The sequence below is a fragment of the Hylobates moloch genome, unplaced genomic scaffold (assembly GCF_009828535.3).
Source record: "Hylobates moloch isolate HMO894 unplaced genomic scaffold, HMol_V3 SCAFFOLD_7, whole genome shotgun sequence".
Taxonomy (NCBI): domain Eukaryota; kingdom Metazoa; phylum Chordata; class Mammalia; order Primates; family Hylobatidae; genus Hylobates; species Hylobates moloch.
The window spans coordinates 12,300,814-12,319,503 of NW_026652282.1; the positions used below are offsets into that span (position 1 = coordinate 12,300,814).

Below are 18,690 nucleotides of genomic sequence, written 5' to 3' on the forward strand. Positions count from 1 at the left end.
TTTTCTTGGCTATCCATAGCAGGACACAAAATATGTCCTTAGATTTATTACAAATGGCCAGCCAGTATGCACCAGAGAAAATAGTGGAATGGGGGAAGCCAAAAGTTGTGAGTCTGTCATAATGATGTCAAGTGACACACTTTTTCATTGCGATCTGGGTGTACCATACCTTAGCAAAAACAATCTATTTTCCATTTCTGGATTTCTTAATAATTTAAACTATATAAATAAGCTCCTTTTCCATCATATGAACTGTTCTTACATATTTTCTGGCCTTCCTTTGTCCAAATGTTGAGTTGAAGTTTTCATTGCATATTCTCTGTGCACTTTGGCATTACCTAATGGTTTCCTGGCTCGTGTGAGAGAAGTCAGCGTCAGCAGTCGGGTTTTGCCGAGATATTTTCTTGTCCTTTCCAGCACAGAGCTCTACAAACAAAGGCAGGGTTATCACATGTACCCAAGAGCTGCCTGGGAAAAGTGGGAGCTATAGTTATCAAAACTGGAGACTTTATGAAGTATGCTTTTGTCTCTGTTTTTGTTGCGTTCAATCAGATCAACAAGTGTTGGCTAAGTGTTGAGCGTGGTTTCCTGTGGGATTGTGTAAGGCTCTGTAGGACAATAAACGTGTTGGGGGCACTGAGTAATGTAGCCATTTCTGACCCGGCAGCCAGGAAAATGTGAAACAATTTGCTTCTGGAAACAGGACAGCCGGGGCTGTGTTCCTGCAACAGCAGACCAACCACCGAGGCAGACCCAGGCAAGCACGGAACAAGCCGAGATGGTGCGTTTAAGCGGCAGGTGGCTACTCAGTGTCATATACTATGGGGAAAATAGGTTTGGTTCCCGGTGTTGTGGGGCCTGAAGTTACAAACTTTGGGAAGCTCACTTTAAGAAAAATAGTAACAACATTTTTAATATGAAATTGCTAGGGCTTTCTCTGGGACTTTAGATGGGACCGGGTAATTTGGAGGCCAACGGCTGAAACTGCTATAATTTCACTGTAAATTCACTCCTTGCTCAAAATCTCAGTTAGGGAAGCTATCAGGTTGTTTATGTATCACCACCAGTTCTATCTAGCTTTGTGTGTATTCTCTGCTAATTTTCTCCGTCCTCTTCTTTAGGTATTGCCTTTCCATAGCCTTTCATATTGGCCTCATAACTGCTTCCAAAGAGACATAGAAATGTTCCTTATACCTTCTTTAACTGTGTTTTTATGATGTTACTTTAGCTACAAATATTTGCTCTTAGGTTCCTGAGGTCTCCCTAAATCAAGTGCTTTGTGTATTTTAGATGGAGATAGACAGGTGGGAGGGAGGTGAACCATACAGTTGTACTCACATCCATATAATTTTGAAAGATTTTGTGGGCCACAGTGATTTCATTGGATTTGAAAAGGAGTACAACTTTGTGGTCCATGTAAGTGCTTCTCAAGCTTTCCTGTGCACATGGATCACCTGGGGATCTTGCTAAAATGAAGATCTGGCTGTGTGAGGTCTTGGTTGGGAACTGAGAGTCTGCATGTCTAATGAGCGCCCGGATGATGCAAGTGCACGGACCACACTTTGAGTCACATCCAAGTATTTATTTGTAGGAAATATCGTGGCACAAATACACAGTCAATAAGGGGATGGTTCAACCTCATTTTATGGTAACTTGTCTCAGGATGGAAAGTCTGCGACAAACCTACTATGGACTGGTGTTCGTTGACATGGCAATACATGAGGAGGTCTTCCTGCCTCCTATTATCTCCTATACCCAGGAGCTGGGGACAGAGGGATGGGAAGTAAAATTTTATCATAAAAAAATTTTATCCTGATAAAAAATATCATTATTATTTCATTGTCTTTAGTTTTTTAACTTTGCTATGGTCTTTTTTAAAACTTTGCCTATGGAGTGAGGAGAAGGGACATAAGCTTTTAGAATATCTACTAGGGTGTTTGGCATTAGGCTGCCATTTTCTCTTGACTACTCATAACCCTTCGAAGTGGTTATTGTTTCACTGCCTTTACAGATGGGGAAGCTGAGGTTTAGCTGGGTTAAGTAACATGACAGGTTCCATAGAGACAGAGCAGGAATTCGAACCCAGCTCGGTGGTTTCACTTGCACTAACCGGCATCATGAAAGCAGTGTTACATGTTTAATTCAGCATGAGATGCTAGCTCATGGATTTATTACTTTTTGCTTTTCTCCTAAGGAAGGTGCCCAGAGAGAGTGCCCTAGGCAGAGGAGAGGGAGCAGAAAGAAAAAGGTTACTGAAAGGAAGAAAAGACTTAGAAAAGCTCTATGGGGCACTGAAGATTAATCTCACACCTAAAGCAAAACTTAGCTCCAAATGGACTAGCATTAAGATTCTTGCCTTCTTTGTGAGAAAATGATCTTCCCAAAGTGTCTGGTTTTTATACACTTATTTTGGATCAATTAAGGTCTGATGCTCCAAGATGCTGAGAATTTGACTGTCAATGTTAAAAGATTTCTGTCCATATCATGCCAAGATCAACTTTAACTTTCCCTCTCCTGCATAACATCATGTGAAATAAGGATCTGTCAGGTTCTGTGAAGCCGGTATTTGTCTTTGGCCAGCATCCTAAGGCTTTTTGAACCACTTTACTTGATTCTCAGTCAAACTTTTTGTTCTTGTTTAAACCTACCATTACATTTTGTTCAGTTATTTAGCAGGAAGATAAGCGGGCCTGGCATTTGGGCAAATATTTGAAGATCAGGTTTGTCACAGGGCCCTCCGGTTTCCCTTCCAGATCCCGCCCCACTTGGAGCGTCTTCCCTTTCTTTCCCACCCTTCCTGCTCTACTGCCCTCCCACCACATGTATTATTTTAACATCTTGACACCTACCAAAATCTTTAGCTATATGGCATGTAAAGTAAGAGAGGATAACTAAACCAAGTCAAAGGGTAAGGAATTGCTATCCTTATCTCTGAATTTTAAAAGATAAATCTTTAAAGGTACCACCCTGAGCCAGTCAGGGAATACACTTCCTGGTTGAGGGAACTATCTAGTGGCTATTTAACTAGATAACCCTATCTCCCTTGGTATCCTGTTTCCTGCTCCCCTTCTGTACCACTGAGAATTTATTCCAACTTTTGAGGTTGTATGTTCTTACCTATTTTCAGAATGTGGTTTCAAATTTTGCTATTTAACACTGCCTTTCAGCAGGAGATTCCTATTGAAAGATTATAGGTAACATCTTTCTGATATTTCCAATAAAATGTCTCTTGCACGGGTCTGTTAAGACTCAAATTTATGGGTAGTTTCACCAAACTATGTCCCTTAGCAAAGCTGTAGTATGTTTGGCTGAACACACAGATATCTCCTACTCTGTTTACTGCCATCATGGAGTGGATGGTGTACAGGTATGACACCTGAAGCTGGCTCCCAGGGCCATGCCTCTTAGGTCACTGGTTAACAGTACTGGCTAAGTCACTTAGGCTGCTGGGGCTCAGTGTTACATCTGTAAAATGACTTCTAGGTTTCCTGTAAGATTTGACATCCTATGACTGCCTTCCTGTATTTAGGTTAGAGCAATCTCTGGTTTAGGAGGGTCACACAGCAGGTATGTCCTTCTCTAGCATTAGTAGCATGGTCACGAATATGGGCTGTGGAGTTAGACTGCCGGGATTCAAATCTAGCTCCACCCACTAGCAGTGTGACCTGGGCAATTTATTTATCTATTGCAGCTCCATAAGCTATAAGCAGGGAATGATGTTACAACTTACTCTATAGGGTGAATGTGTCACAACCTACCCCATGGGCTGGGAGTATCACAAAATATCCCATAGGGTGGGGGTGTTCTGGCCTACCCCATAAGGTGGAGGTGTCATGACCTACCCCATAGAGCAGTTGTGACCAGTAAACTCTAAACAGCCTAGCACATAGTGAGCCCTCCTTAAGCATTGGCTAGGATCATTATCATAAAATCACTCTCATCCTTCAAAGTCTAATTTCAATGTGCTCCCTTCTAAAATACCTTACTTGATTACCTTAAGAAAAAAACAACTTTTCTTTCCTTGGACCTTTCATAGCAAAGCGAATAGACTCTACTCTAGCACCTACATTTTTCCCCCATCTTTTCTTTTTTAAAACATAGTTGGTACCCACAATGTGCCAAATACTTTCACATAAGGTTTCTCATTTAAGTCCCGTAAAGTAAGAGAGTTGTTACCTATCTCATTTTACAGATCAGAAAACTGAAGGTTAGTGCAGGGAAGGGGCTTGGCCAGGGTGACAAAGTTTACAAATGACAGTTCTGTAACCTCCTCCATGCCTTCCGAGTCTGCCACCCCACAGCAATCTTGCATATTAATTAGTTATGCAGCCTATCTCTCAAACTTGTTCATCGTCACTCAAGGCCACGGACAGCTGATCTCTATTTCTGGAACCAGTCACTCAATGTTGGACACACTGTAGGCTCAAAATCAAGTGTGCCAAATAGAAGTGCCGACTTGAACTTCTTACTCTCATGACATCATTTCCTTCTAAATCCTAAAAAACTATAGTGATTACAAGTCATGTTAATTCAACACACATCTTTTATGTATGTAAGAGGTTACCTAATGGCTGCTGGCTTCCTTACAGGAAATACTATATTTATTTCTGCCAGGTTTTTGTGTCTCCTCTGTGCCTTAATTGCTTTCTAGTTTCATCTGTTTATGAAAATAGGCAGCTGGGCTATTTGGTAAGCAAATTGATAGGTCTATTCTATGTGGGTGGTAATGTGAGAGTCCACCCAAATCCCACTAGCTCCTCTATGGAAATAGATTTCTTGTTAATACTGACTGGGTTTAGGATCTCATTTTACTATAAAAGGTTTTTTGTTTCACCTTCCCAACTGAATTTTCCTTAAATAAGCATAAGAAGAGCAGGGTTTGCTAGTCGTTGGACAGGCATTTGACTTAACAGTGAGCCCTGTTTATTTATTGTCAAAATACGAGGGGGGAAGATATTGCATTCCTAAAAATTAATCATCAGCAACTATCCAACTATCCTTCTATACCAAGAAACACCATAGGAATGTTTTCAAATGAGAATTTAGGCCATGTAGAGGAGAAAGGAGAAGTATAAGGAAGGGACAGAAGTAAATAGAAGGAGAAAGGCAAGTCCAAGCCTGAGAGGAAACCACATGGTTTATCTTAGAAGAAACTGATTTGGAAATGAAAAAAGCTTGAGTTATCAAGGCAGGGTCCTTCAAGACTGTTAGGAAGCCTCAGTAGCCCAGCTTAGGGAGTGGAGCTTTGAAGGACTGTTCCTCTTGGATAGGTACCTCAAAACTGTGTGGCTTCAGGTGTGTGTTACACGAGAACAACATATTACAGACTCAAGTGCACAGTATGTGAACCCATCTTTGAGAAAATAAGCATATATACACAAATATTTGACAAGAAAAACATCTAGACATGTGCTGTGTTTTTCTTTTCCCTGTCTGTATCTCTTGGCTTTATAGAATAAACATATATTGCATATGAATCTTAAAATGAAAGCAAAAAAATGTATAAAGCGCAGGATTTTGAAATGAACAATTATGTTGAAATTTCACAAGTTATATTTCATCAGATGCAACAACGCTTGTAAACCCTTGGAGGTTTACTGGAGAAGGTGTTTGAGGGCTCAATACCTTCCTTTTTACTCAATGTTCTTCCTTTCAATATACGAGGCAACTTTGTGAATTTGCCAGTGGTCTCTGTGACTCATCTTATTAATTTTTTATATAAAATTCCAAAAATTCTCACCTTTAGTGTGATGCACATAAAAGTTTTATTTTTCTTTCTTTATTATTATTTTTTTTTAGAAGACAGGGTCTCAATCTGTCGCCCAGGCTGGAGTGCAGTGGCGTGATCCTCCCGCCTCAGCCTCCTTAGTAGCTGGGACTACAGGTGCATGCCACCATGTCTGCTAATTTGTTAAAAAAATTTCCTAGAGACAGGATCTCACTATGTTTCCCAGGCTGGTCTCAAACTCTGACCTCAAGTGATCCTCCCTCCTCAGCCTCCTAATGTGCAATATGCTGGGATTACAGGCATGAGACACTGTGCCCCGCTTAGGTGTGAAAGTTCTATAGATAGAAAAAATATGTATACCAGCACCTAGAACTGGGAAAGACTGAATAGCACCTTGGACATTGGAATTTTTACATTTTTAAAACAGTGTTGTTAACGTCACAAATTGATTCAGCATCTAAAAAAATTAAAAAGTAAATTTTCTATTCAACTAATTGGATCTATTTAATTAGCAATCTGCTTTGAGGAATGATGTTTCAGCTGTGGATATAAAAAATTGACAAGAGTTTTCACAGTTTTCTCCTTCTGCTTCACTAGTAAAATACAGAAATATAAAAGGCAAAAGTACCCTACAACCATGTCCAGTGTGATATTGCCTCCCCAAAGGAGGCTTTCACTCAAAAAAAGTAGACCCTCATTGTTTCCATAAGTCTCCGAGCAAATTCTCTTCTGGCCACAGACTTTGGATGTAGAAAATAAGCTTATTTGGGCAGGTGGATATGTAGAGTTCACAATGGAAGCAGAGATAAAAGGAAGGCATGCTACCTACCTCCATAGGCTCTACTATACCCTGGTCTCTGCCCTGTCTTTGATCACTGGGCAAAGAAACCAGTGACTGTGGCAAATAGCACCCACTGTACTCAGAAGAAACCCATTATACTTTTGTGAAAGAATTATCCTTTTCAAATAGCTAAAACAATATCCCAAGCAAAAAGTAACTAAGACTTTATTATATCGAATGGATAAGATTTCCACTACTTCTGTCTAAAAATCAAATAACGCCCTTGGAGGACATTTTAGGAATTAATAAATAATCTTGTGTTCTGTATAGTAAATAATAAAAGCTGGTTTTCTTAATTCCACTTTGAGAGTTGTGTGGTCTATGTTAGGAGGAAAGCTGGCTGGAGCCAACCATGGTTAATTCAATGCCAGGCTGTATTTCTTAGTCTCCCTTTCATTTCACTCTTCTGCCATAGTGGGTCAGGCCAGTGAGAATAAAATGTACTCAGGCCAGTGAGAATAAAATGTCTCTTGCACGGGTCTGTATGGGTAGTTTCACCAAACTATGTACTCCCAGGCCAGTGAGAAGTGCCCTCTAGTGATTGGATGGGTTCACTTGGCGCCCGCCTCCATGCAGACAGAGCAATGCCTGTGTGGGTGCTTCCTGATCAAGACTGATGAGTGGGATGCAAATATCTTCTTTTTAATGCATGACCCTGGCATAGCCAGAGGGAATATGAGTGATGGTGCCTCAAAGCCGTAACTTTTTGCTTAGAGCTTGAGAGTCAAAGTTAAGGACCCACACGTATACTTCAGCTCTAGCGAGTCTAAGGTGAGTAAAGCCTTCAGATTATCAATAAAGAAAGATTTTAACTATTGGGCATGTGAATTCAAATAATGATGCAATTTCACAAAGCAAAGAAGAACATAAAAAAGTTTGTCTCTCTGGCCTACTGCTCAACATTGCTACTTTTCATGATCAGACCTGATATCAGACTGAGGGTTGAAGTAACTGTTAGTAGAACTAGAAAATTAATGCATTTATTTTTCAGAAATACCTTAAGTTTTAATGTTTTACGTGATTTTGGGATAAAAAGGAAGGGTCTTTTTGCCTTGTAAATGTACTCATTTTTTCAGTTCTTTTAAATCTCTTTTGATAGCATCTGTTAGTGCACCCTCATATATTTTCCTGATTTTATCTTATCTTAGGCATTCACTGTGATTTTAAATTCTCATAGATATTGAAAATTATACCTGTGTAATTTATGTTAAAGATCTGGTCATGATCAGGGGCTGCGGGTGTTATTTACAATAATGTCAGTGTCTCATAGTGGTTTGGGTAATTTGGTCAAATTACTGGCCATTACTTCATAAATTGCGAGCTGTCTGGAGTTAAATTTTCTAAAGTTTTATTATATCCAATTCAATTCAACCAACACATATAGAATGTTTAAAGAGTAAGGAGCATTTTGATAAGGTGGTCTGGAGAATGGGGCAAAGATGATGAATTTATTATCCACAGTGGGAGGAGTCAAATGTATAAAGTGCTTTTTAAAAATCAACATATTTATAAAACCCAAAGCAAAGGCATCAGAAAAACTGTAGCTATTGTGTAATTTATTCTGTAATCCTAAATCAGTCTCATTTAGTAAAATTAGCATTTATATTATCCCTTAATAGGAAATCGTTGAGAAAAAGATATGAAGGTTAAAGAGAACTTACCTAGATGCTGCAAATACTCATTTTAATTATTTATTTTGTTTAGGATGATAATATGGATACAAAACCTATTCTAGAAGAACTTCTTCTCAAAAGGTCACAGCAAAAGAAGAAAATGTCACCAAATAATTACAAAGAACGGCTTTTTGTTTTGACCAAAACAAACCTTTCCTACTACGAATATGACAAAATGGTAAGACATCATGTGTTCCATTATTTTTATGCTATTTGTTATTTTTCCTAAGTCTCCACAAAGTACTTGATCATAATGAAAGAATATCAGGTTTCTTAACTTACACAGTGAAGATCCTCTTCTATCCACTAATCACATGACCTTTTCTTAATGAAAGTATAATGAATTCAAGATAAAGGATTTTAAAACATTAGTTAACTTTACTAAGGCAAATTATAACTTTAGAACAGTGGTTCTCAACTGAGGGCATTTTTGCTCCCCGGGTGACATTGGGAAAAGACTGGAGATATTTTGGGTTGTTCCAACTGGGGGATAGGAACAGTAAGTGTTAAAGGCATCTAGTGAGTAGAGGCCAAGAATGCAGCTAACCATCCTGCAGTGCACAGGACAGTCCTCACAACAAATAATTACCCAGCCTTAAATGGCAATAGTGCTTTAAAACAACGCTAGAAATAAGACTATTCCTGTACAGTTGAGAATTCTACTATAGTAAAAATACTGAAATACTGTCATAAGATTGAGCCAAAATGAAGATGCTTTGCAGAAGTTAAATCTTGATTTTCCTGAGTATATTAACCACATGGTAGGTGATTTGAAACACATTTCAAGATAATCAAACAAGATTATTAACCACTGGAATATATGTGTTTGTGTCCCGACTCAAGGAATAGATTATGTTGTCATTGGATTTTGACTATTACGGGGTAATAGGAAGTGACTCTCCATTGCCCACCCCCTACCCCAATCTCCCTTTCAAGCATAACTTGAGCTTTATGCCTTTCCTTGTGCACCAGGATATATTGCAGGAAGTATCTTACATTTTGTTTTTTAATTCAGAAAAGGGGCAGCAGAAAAGGATCCATTGAAATTAAGAAAATCAGATGTGTGGAGAAAGTAAATCTCGAGGAGCAGACGCCTGTGGAGAGACAGTACCCATTTCAGGTAAAGGGAAGAACGACATTGCATTGGGTGGATAGTTCTTCCTTTAATTTTTCTATCGTGAACTCAGTATATCTAGGAAAAATAATGATATTTCAAAATAATCTAAACAAAGCTTGGAATATTCCCACATGGGAGTTGGGCATTTTGCTAAAATCCACCAATCTGCCTTCCCTGGAGGGAAGCGAAGCAAGACAGGAGCGTAAGTCGCAGTGACCTGACCTGCCTCAGGTCTGATCATCTCTTTTAACAAACATTGTTGAGTATCTCCGACGTGGTACACAGTAGTAGGCACACTATGGGGAATAAACACTGCCCCTACCCCAAGGCATTTACAGGGAAGTGGCAAAATAGACTAATACACAGACCAATACAAAGCAGTGAGGGTGAGTGTTAAGATGGAGGCCAGCAGAATGCATCCATGGAGTCCCAGGATGTGGAAGCTTCATTCCTCACTCCAAGAGGCTAGAGAGATATTCTATTGGAGGTGACACTCAAGTTGGGAAGGACAAGTAAAATTTAACCCAGCAAATATGAGAAGGACAGTGGGACAAAGGAAGCAGCAGGTGTCAAGGCACTGATGAGTGAAATAGTATGACACATTTAGAGAGCACTAAGTAGTCCCTATGAATAGAGAAGCCCATGTGACAGTGAAAGAGATGAGCCTGGAGAGGTGACCATGCTAAGGAGTTTTCATTTTACCCTGAAGTATTTTAAACAATGGTATGGTATAGAGTGTATGCTGGCAGTACCTTTTGGAAGTGGCCTAATCTAAGTCATGCCTTACTTTTCTTATAGCATAAAAACTTACATTTCTGATCTAAAGGTAGATGGATTGTCTTTCAGATGGCCTGACTACCCAGTGCTAGTATTAGGAAACTGTGGCCAAAAATGAAATACAATAATCCAGTTGATTAACAACCCATACTTCCCATTTGGAAAAAATATTACCAGGCCAGGCACAGTGGTTCATGACTGTAATCCCAGCACTTTGGGAGGCCAAGGAGGGAGGATCACTTAAGGCTGGGAGTTCAAGACTAGCCTGGGCAACATAGCGAGACCTCATCTCTACATAAACATTGTTTTCATTAAAAAAATTACCCAGTTGGGGGAAACCAGGGGAGGGCATGCTCATGGAAGATGCTGCAAACTCACCTCATAGAGGCATAGGTGCTCAAAAGATCACAGGCTTTGGAGCCCCCACAGAGTTCCTAGTTCCACCACTTACACTTGTGCAACCGTAAACACATACTCAACTTCTATTTCTCACAGAGTTGAAATAAGATTAAAATAGTGAAGGAGCTAGGAAAGAGCCCAGCAACTAGTAAGTGTTTAACAAATGCTGTGTATATTTACCAACAAGAGTTGAATAAACTAGAGAAGGATCTGGAGAAGATATTGTAATCTTCAAACGTTTAAACATCTGTCTTAAGAAACAGAAAAGTATATATTCTGGGGATTCCTGGGGTGCCACATGATGAAACAGATGGAAGTAACAGGGAGACATATTTTTACTCAATGTAAGTATGAACTGTATAATGATCAGAATATATGGATATTGGCAGAGATGACACAGCAGAGTAAAGAACATTCCATCCCTGAAGGTATTTTTAAAGATAGAGCAGTTAAACATTTTCCAGTGGGCTGTAAGGAAATCATGCACTGGGTAGGCAAATGGACCAGAACAATACTAAGACACGTGTAATGTCTAACATATTAATGTCCATAGTCCAGGGCGTCCCTGATGAGAACTCAGTGTTCACCACTACTATTAGGTACATCATCGCCGTAGTTTTCCAAAGTATAGAAGTGTCTGGGATAAAACAAATTGATAGCTGGAGGATTTTTTAAGCAAATTTTTTTCATCTAATTCCAGAGCTGATGTATACTATATAAGCAAACTCAAGGTTTCTTTTGGATGACAAAAAGTTTGCAGGTGCACCAAAGCGAAGTATGGTGCAATTATATATAAACACACCAAATATTTTCCTTTCCAGATTGTCTATAAAGATGGGCTTCTCTATGTCTATGCATCAAATGAAGAGAGCCGAAGTCAGTGGTTGAAAGCATTACAAAAAGGTAATTCAAAAAAAGAAATGTTGAAAGAGAAAGGTCAAAAAAAAGTCATAAAAGAGAGTCGTTTTTTGAGGCTTGGTGGAGGAAAGATATGGCAGTAAAAAGACTCAATGCCAAGAGACAATCTACTGATTTTCCTACCAACCTCAGGGAATGTGTCAGACTCATCCTCATTTTTGCTTTCTCATTGTCACATACAGGAAGCCTGTGGATCGGATTCCCTGGCCCGCACAGAGCCGGTATTGTGCCTTCCCAGCAGCTTAGGGGAAGCCAGGCCACCTGCTCTCCACTCAGTATGCTTGCATTTACCAGGGGAAAGTCTAAGTCATCATGGGGCTATGTCAAGTCCTGTAGCTACCACACTTTTGATGTTTATAGCAAGTTACATCTAATACTTATACTGAGCATTTACCATTTGCCAGCTACTTTATCAAATGCTTGTAAAAAACATTTTTTTAGGTAACCCTCTTGACAACTCTATTGAAAGGGGTAATATTATTCTCCATTTTTCAGACAAGTGAAGTTTTTAAAACATAGCCAATGTCATAGATACAGTAATGAGGGACTCAGAACTCAATTACCTAAACCTGATTTTTTAACCAATACATTGTAAATGCTAGGCAAAACTGAAGATTTAATGAAGCTTTTATTCAGTGATGTTTACGCCGCCCTGGTAACAACTTTTGGTAGAAGGGAGAGAATCATTGTTAATGATTTGGCACTATAGTATTTCCCTCTGTGATATTTTCAAGATGGGTAATGGTGTGAAGACAATATTTAACTCAAATGAATGGCTCCACTTGTGAAATTTCAGGTATTATGCTCCTAGATGGAGGAAGATTTTAGTTTAGTTTAGTTTAGTTTAGTTAAGTTTTAGGTTATAGTTCTTTCTTGGTACACCTCAAATTACACACAGTTACTCCACTTTGATGCAAATACACCCTTTTCACACATAGGGCTTAATTTTTCCTTTGCATAAAAAGGTTTAGCAACCCACTCTGCAGGTAGCAAGTGGCCCATTGGGGGACAGAAGCTTCCCTCTACCCACCACCAGCTCATTTAAATGAGAAAGGCAACCCCTCTAGAGTTAGACACACCTGCAGCAAAGTCCTGCTTTGCTGTGTCATCTAATAAAATCATCTACCATCTCTGGGTTTAAGTTAATCCTGACCTGTCAAATAGGAGATCACATTTCTTTTCTCCTAGAGCAGTCACGAGCCATAGATAAGACACTCATAAATATATTAAAATATCTTATGCACAAACATGAGTCACTGTGGTTACTGTAGGGCTTCTAGGAGGAGCTCTAAGATTCTGCTTCCCATTTAGTCTCCTTTGATGGAATTTCCTGAGCGGTAGGTGCTATGTCCTATGTATAGTTCTTGGTCATGCCCTGCTAGATCTCATGTGTCTGAGCAGCTCATGTGAAGACATACGAAATGTAAAGCAAGAGCAGAGAAAGAAGCAAAAACACATCTCCTAGCCCCTCATAAAACTGCAGAGAGTCCCCATCACTACAGCTGCCATAGGCACAATAAGTGGTTTGTCTCTATGCACAGTAAGTGGTTTGTATCAGTTAGTGATGTTTTGGGCTGCAGGTAAAAAGGCATCAAACAGTCGCTGAAACAAATCCACTTTTGTTCTTCTCCCATAGTAACAAATGCAAAGATAGGCAGTCAGTCAAGGGCTAGTGCAGCAACTCAGTGAAGTCAGTAGGGATGCAGGCTCCTCCTAGCTTTCTGCTCTGTTATCCTTAGAGGATGCAGGAGAGATTCCAAGCCTTCCTAGAAGCCTCCCTGCAAACCTGTGCTTATGTCACATCATCCAGAACTATATCTGATAGCCATTGATGTGTACAAAGGAGGCAAGAAGACAGTATCCTTTTTTTCCAGTCTCTGTGCTGGAAGATAGTGAGAAAGAAGGTGTGTGAGATTTGCAGTCAAGTTGGCCAACCAACCTGCTGCAGGAAAACAAAGAGGTTCTCCTGCTCAAATATTCTCCCCTACAACGTTTCATTGTACTATAATGACTCCTCCTGCCTTTTGTGTCTATTATTTGGCTCAAGCATTATAAACTGAGGTAGACATTTAAGACAGAATTTTCCAGATGTTAACCTACACTTGGAAGGTTTGGGCTGACTCAGTGGTAACATAGGAGTGTGTGTCAACTATCATGGTTCTGAATTCAGCTAACCAGATGTGGAAAAAATGTGCCCTTCCTTCCAAAAATTAAAACAGAAGGGGGTTTTGCAGAGGAGTTGGCACCTGTACATCATAATGTAGTGGAAAAAGCCTGAGGCTGAGTCTCAGGTCTGCTATTTATTAAGCTTGTGAACTTGAGCGATTGTACTAGCTCTCTGCACTTCAGTTTACCTAACTCTGTGAGAGGTGTAATAACAATAGCTACCCCTCAGGTTCTTGAATCAATTAAATTAGAGGACATATGTAAAGGAAAACATGTAAATGTAAAGTCCTATAGATATACGAATATATGAGTTCCTCTTATTGTCATTATTAGGTGGTGAGACTGTTGCAATGTGGACTTTTGGATTTGGTTGGAAAAAGAATTAGTTACCCAGGAAACCAAATCCATGTAGTAAGGAAATAATAGGAATCCCAACACGTGGAGGCCAGAAGCTTAGAGAGCAGGAAGGCAAGTAATGTGCCCAAGAGGGTGCAATGGCCATTTGGAACCAAAATCAGCAGCTTACGTTTTATAATTTTAACTCTTTTTGCCTTTTGTGATTTCTGTCATAATTTCCCTTTAATTCTCATTAGTAAAGTTTTTTAATGCCAACATTTTCAGCTAAACTGGGCTAAGTTAAATTAAGGGAATGATATCACTAAAGCCTGCTGTTTATTGAACATCTACTTACTCTGGGCCAAACACTGCTGGGTGCTTTACATACATTATCTAACAGCCTCCCAATGACCCAGCAAAGTAATTATTATCTCCATACGCTTCCTTGAGTCAGGACTGTAAGGATAAGCATAACTCTCCTGGGATCAACATAAGGAAACCTCGAGATGAACATAAAGTCGAGAGAGAAAGAGCTAAAGGCACACATAGAACCAGCCCTTCTCACCTAGATACTCTTCTTAAAATATACTAAGATCTTGTAGGTTTCTCTGTTGTATTTCAAAAGAGGCTAATTTGTTATAGATTACAATTTCATTTATTTGAATTATACATTGCCCTATTCCCGTGGCTTTTTAAAATATGCACATATTCCTAGGAAAGTAGCCCCATAAACCATTCATTCCTTAGTATAAGCATGTCAAAGTCACAGAAGTCAACGAAGGGATGAGAAGCAGTTCTAAATTAAGGGAAACTAAGTGCCATGTTTGATTTTGAATTGGATCCTTGATCAGAAAAAAAGTGAGTGATTATAAAGGACATTATTGGAATAATTGGAAAAATTTTAAAGATGAAATATATTTTACATAATAAATGCAGCCATAAAAAAGAATGAGTTCATGTCCTTTGCAGGGACATGGATGAAGCTGGAAGCCATCATTCTCAGCAAACTAACACAGGAACAGAAAACCAATCACTGCATGTTCTCACTCATAAGTGACAGTTGAACAATGAGAACACATGGACACAGGGAGGGGAACATCACACACCAGGGCCTGTTGGGGGATGAGGGGCAAGGGGTGGGAGAGCATTAGGACAGATACCTAATGCATGGGGGGCTAAAAACCTAGATGATGGGTTGATGGGTGTAGCAAACCACCATGGCACATGTATCCCTATGTAACAAACCTGCACATTCTGCACATGTATCCCAGAACTTAAAGTAAAATAAAAATATAAAAATTTAAAAAATTAATAATAATAACATTGTATCAGTGTTAAATTTCCTGAGTTTGATAATCGTATTACAGTTATATAAGGGAACATCCTTGTTAATATAAGTTATGTACTGAAGCATTTATGGATGACATTATTTAGGTCATACCATCTACTACTTCCTCATAAATTATTAAGCACAATATAATAATGATTTTAAAATTTAAAAAATAATACATATGTACAGAGAGAAAGAGATACAGCAAATGTGGCAATCAGTTAATAATTGGTGAATCTAGGTAAAAGGCATATGGATGCTCTTTGTATTAATCTTATTCTTGAAACTTTTCTGTACATGTGAAAATTTTCACAATAAAAAGTAGATGGAAGTGTATGTTTATCCAGGCCTTTTTTTTTTTTTAGAACCTTTTGCTAAAATTTAGCCCCACCCTTACCCTTCTGCCACAAGAAAACACCATGTGTTGTAACCCACTCACTTTCTTTACAGATACATCTCTAAAATCCTAACATCAAGCTGATCTGTATATGCATTTTACTAGTTATTTTTTCTTCAAAAATGATACATAATTGTGTTGTTCTCAACATACTCATGGTTAGACTTTTCTTTTTTCTTTTTGGCTTATTAACTGTTGAGTGAAAGACCTATATCCTTCCGGAACGATTTGCTCTTACTTTGGTTGCTGGCCAAATGGGGTTTTTATTGTTCTGTGATAAAAGCACTTACTGAATGTTTCTCCTCTTGGATCAACGTTTGCTAACGTCTTGTTTTCTTCCTGTCTGCTCCTCAGAGATAAGGGGTAACCCCCACCTACTGGTCAAGTACCATAGTGGGTTCTTCGTGGACGGGAAGTTCCTGTGTTGCCAGCAGAGTTGTAAAGCAGCCCCAGGATGTACCCTCTGGGAAGCATGTAATGTGTGATTCCTCTGTTGGACTGGACATTGGGTGGATAGTGCTCCATTAGGCTAAACCTGCCAGAGGCCAGAAGAGCTTGCCAGAAAACAAGATGTGCCAGATTGGTTGGCATCATGAAAATTCAGCCTTGCAGATGCTATGTGACAAATGAAATCTCATTCTAGGGTCAATTGAGTCATGGTCATTAAGATAATAACAATATTAACATCTGCCATTCTTTCATTTCATGAGAAACATTTTTAAAATTTGAATCATTAATCAAGCAATGAGCTGTTATTTCCTCCCATAATTTTTCTTGGTTCAGGATAAACTCCAAAAAGGTAGAATATGTTAGATATGTCATCATAGTTCAAACAGCTAGGTTTCCAGTTTGATAAGAAAACTGGCTCGCTCTTCTTATAAATAACAAAAATTATAAACTGAAAAAACAACATTATTTTTTAAAAAAGAAAGATATAATTTAAGTAACACTTTTCATCACCATATATACTAAAATGATGGTCAAATTTTTAAATGTATATTTAAAGCAGCTTGCCATTCTCTATATGTGTGTTAATTTCTTAATGACATGAGAGAAGGGGTTGCTTTACGTGAAATCAGATTCTATCCAGAGTTGTATTCCCAGGGAAACAAGAGGGACTTATATATATTTAAAGTTTAAAATTATTTAACATAAAGTTGTTGATAAATACAAAATCAGATAACTTATTTTGGTAATGGTTTTACCAGCCTGGACAAAATATGCCTGGATTACAATGGCTTTAAAGAATTGAATGAGATCAGCTACAGAATAGAACTTCATGAACTGGAAAAGATACAGGCACATAAAATATTTTTAAAATTCGCTTCATAACAGTATTGATACCCAACAATCATGTTAATGTTAATACTGGTCATTTTACCCCCCAAAAATCAATTAATAAATATTCATTGTGTTTTCCATCTTAATTAGACTATACAATGAATATTTATTAATCTCAACTAGATCACATTGCTCTATATACTCATGAATTATAGTTATTTAATGAACTATACAGATTGGCTGCACATGGGTCTTCCCTCCACTGTAAGGGACTGAGGAGTAATGTCTCCTTATGGTATTAATCATTTTCCCCAGTGGTTTTGTCTGTGGTCTATTATCATTACCTAGCAGGTCAGATTCCAGCTTTGACCATGCCCTAACTTTCTGGAAGGAGCAGGAAAAAGGCCAGAGAGAGCACTGCCTTGGGATTGCCTTCCTAGGCTCTGTCTGGATGACACTCACCATGTGTTCTGGGTGCCACAGGTGCTGTGCCTCTGAGGAAAACTACAGAGTGTAGAGGTGTTGCAGCTCCTGAGCAGCTGTAATACTGTCTATCCGCCCAAGTATAATTTATTCCCTTGGCTTCTTCTGCTGAGCTACTGGGAAGTCCATGGGCATAACAACTAAAAGAGAAAAAGTTGGGTGTCTTTATTTCTTTTGGTCCAAGATGCCTTGATCCATCCTCTTTCCAAGATACATGGCCTACATAGGAGTTGGGCCTTATATAGGAAAGCTACAGAATCACTCCAGATGTTGTGTCTGGATTCACTTAATCTGGAGTACTGCTCACACAAGCGGGTTCATTCTTTTAATTCATAACATTGAGTGTTTCTCTTTGTTTTGTTTAAAGTTCCTTCTGATATTACTTTGTTTTAATGTTCAGATGCTAATCTGCATATTGCAGTCAATGAAGAGAAACACAGAGTTCCCACCTTCCCAGACAGAGTGGTAAGTCAACATTTTAAAAATGTTTTTCATGGTCAGGATATATTAAATAAACCAAGAGTTGCCAGATTCAAGACTAGAAAATGTGGAATTCATTTAGACTTCTCAGCAAAGAGAGAAAAACCATGAGCTCTAGATAATAGCTATGGGTGGTATTGAATAATGGATTCAAATATAGAACCATCGTAATATCTCATATTTTTGCATTTCATTGTTGTGTCTTTTCCTAGCCAGTAAGCACATAAATAGTCACCAAAAAAAAAATGGGTGCATGCGGGAGATGTCCTTAAGATGGCATCACACATAACAGGCAGCTGTTATTAGCTGTCATTCTTTCCTTACCATCAACATGGCCAAGACTGCTTCACGGAAGTATCCTGGTGTTGAAATGAAACTCTATAGGACAAAAGCAGAAAACAACATAATTCTTTCCCTCCATTATCCCTTCAAAACTATTCAGTGGGTTTTCTTCCCTGCTTCCAAATAAAGTCTTTGCCAGATTCCATAGTTTTGCAGTCAATCTCAAATGATAAAAATGTCCCCATTGCTTGTAATTATGAGAACAGCCTCTGAATTGTTCCATCCAATGTTATTATCACATGACTGCAAACATCATTCCACGTTAGACATCCGTCACCTAGCTTGGGCCTGCATCACCTGGCAGCATGATTTTGGGGAGGGATTTTGGGGGTGCTGAGATTCACGGCACTTTCAGAGTTAGTTCCAAGGAAGATGAGGTCTAATTAAAAAAAGACACACATAGCTGTTTCTATCATGATTTG

The 18,690-nt window shown here is 38.8% G+C and overlaps 1 protein-coding gene across 1 annotated transcript in view; it reads left to right on the top strand.

The window, feature by feature from the left end:
* Positions 1-647: 647 nt before the first annotated feature.
* Positions 648-18,690, top strand: part of BMX (BMX non-receptor tyrosine kinase) — a 56,359-nt gene continuing 38,316 nt past the window's right edge. Inside the window, exons 1-6 of the mRNA XM_032756616.2 lie at positions 648-781; positions 8,274-8,420; positions 9,258-9,362; positions 11,357-11,438; positions 16,037-16,156; positions 17,847-17,911. Of these exons, the coding sequence (XP_032612507.1) occupies positions 779-781; positions 8,274-8,420; positions 9,258-9,362; positions 11,357-11,438; positions 16,037-16,156; positions 17,847-17,911 (522 nt within the window). The 5' untranslated portion in view covers positions 648-778. The remainder of the gene's footprint in view (positions 782-8,273; positions 8,421-9,257; positions 9,363-11,356; positions 11,439-16,036; positions 16,157-17,846; positions 17,912-18,690) is intronic.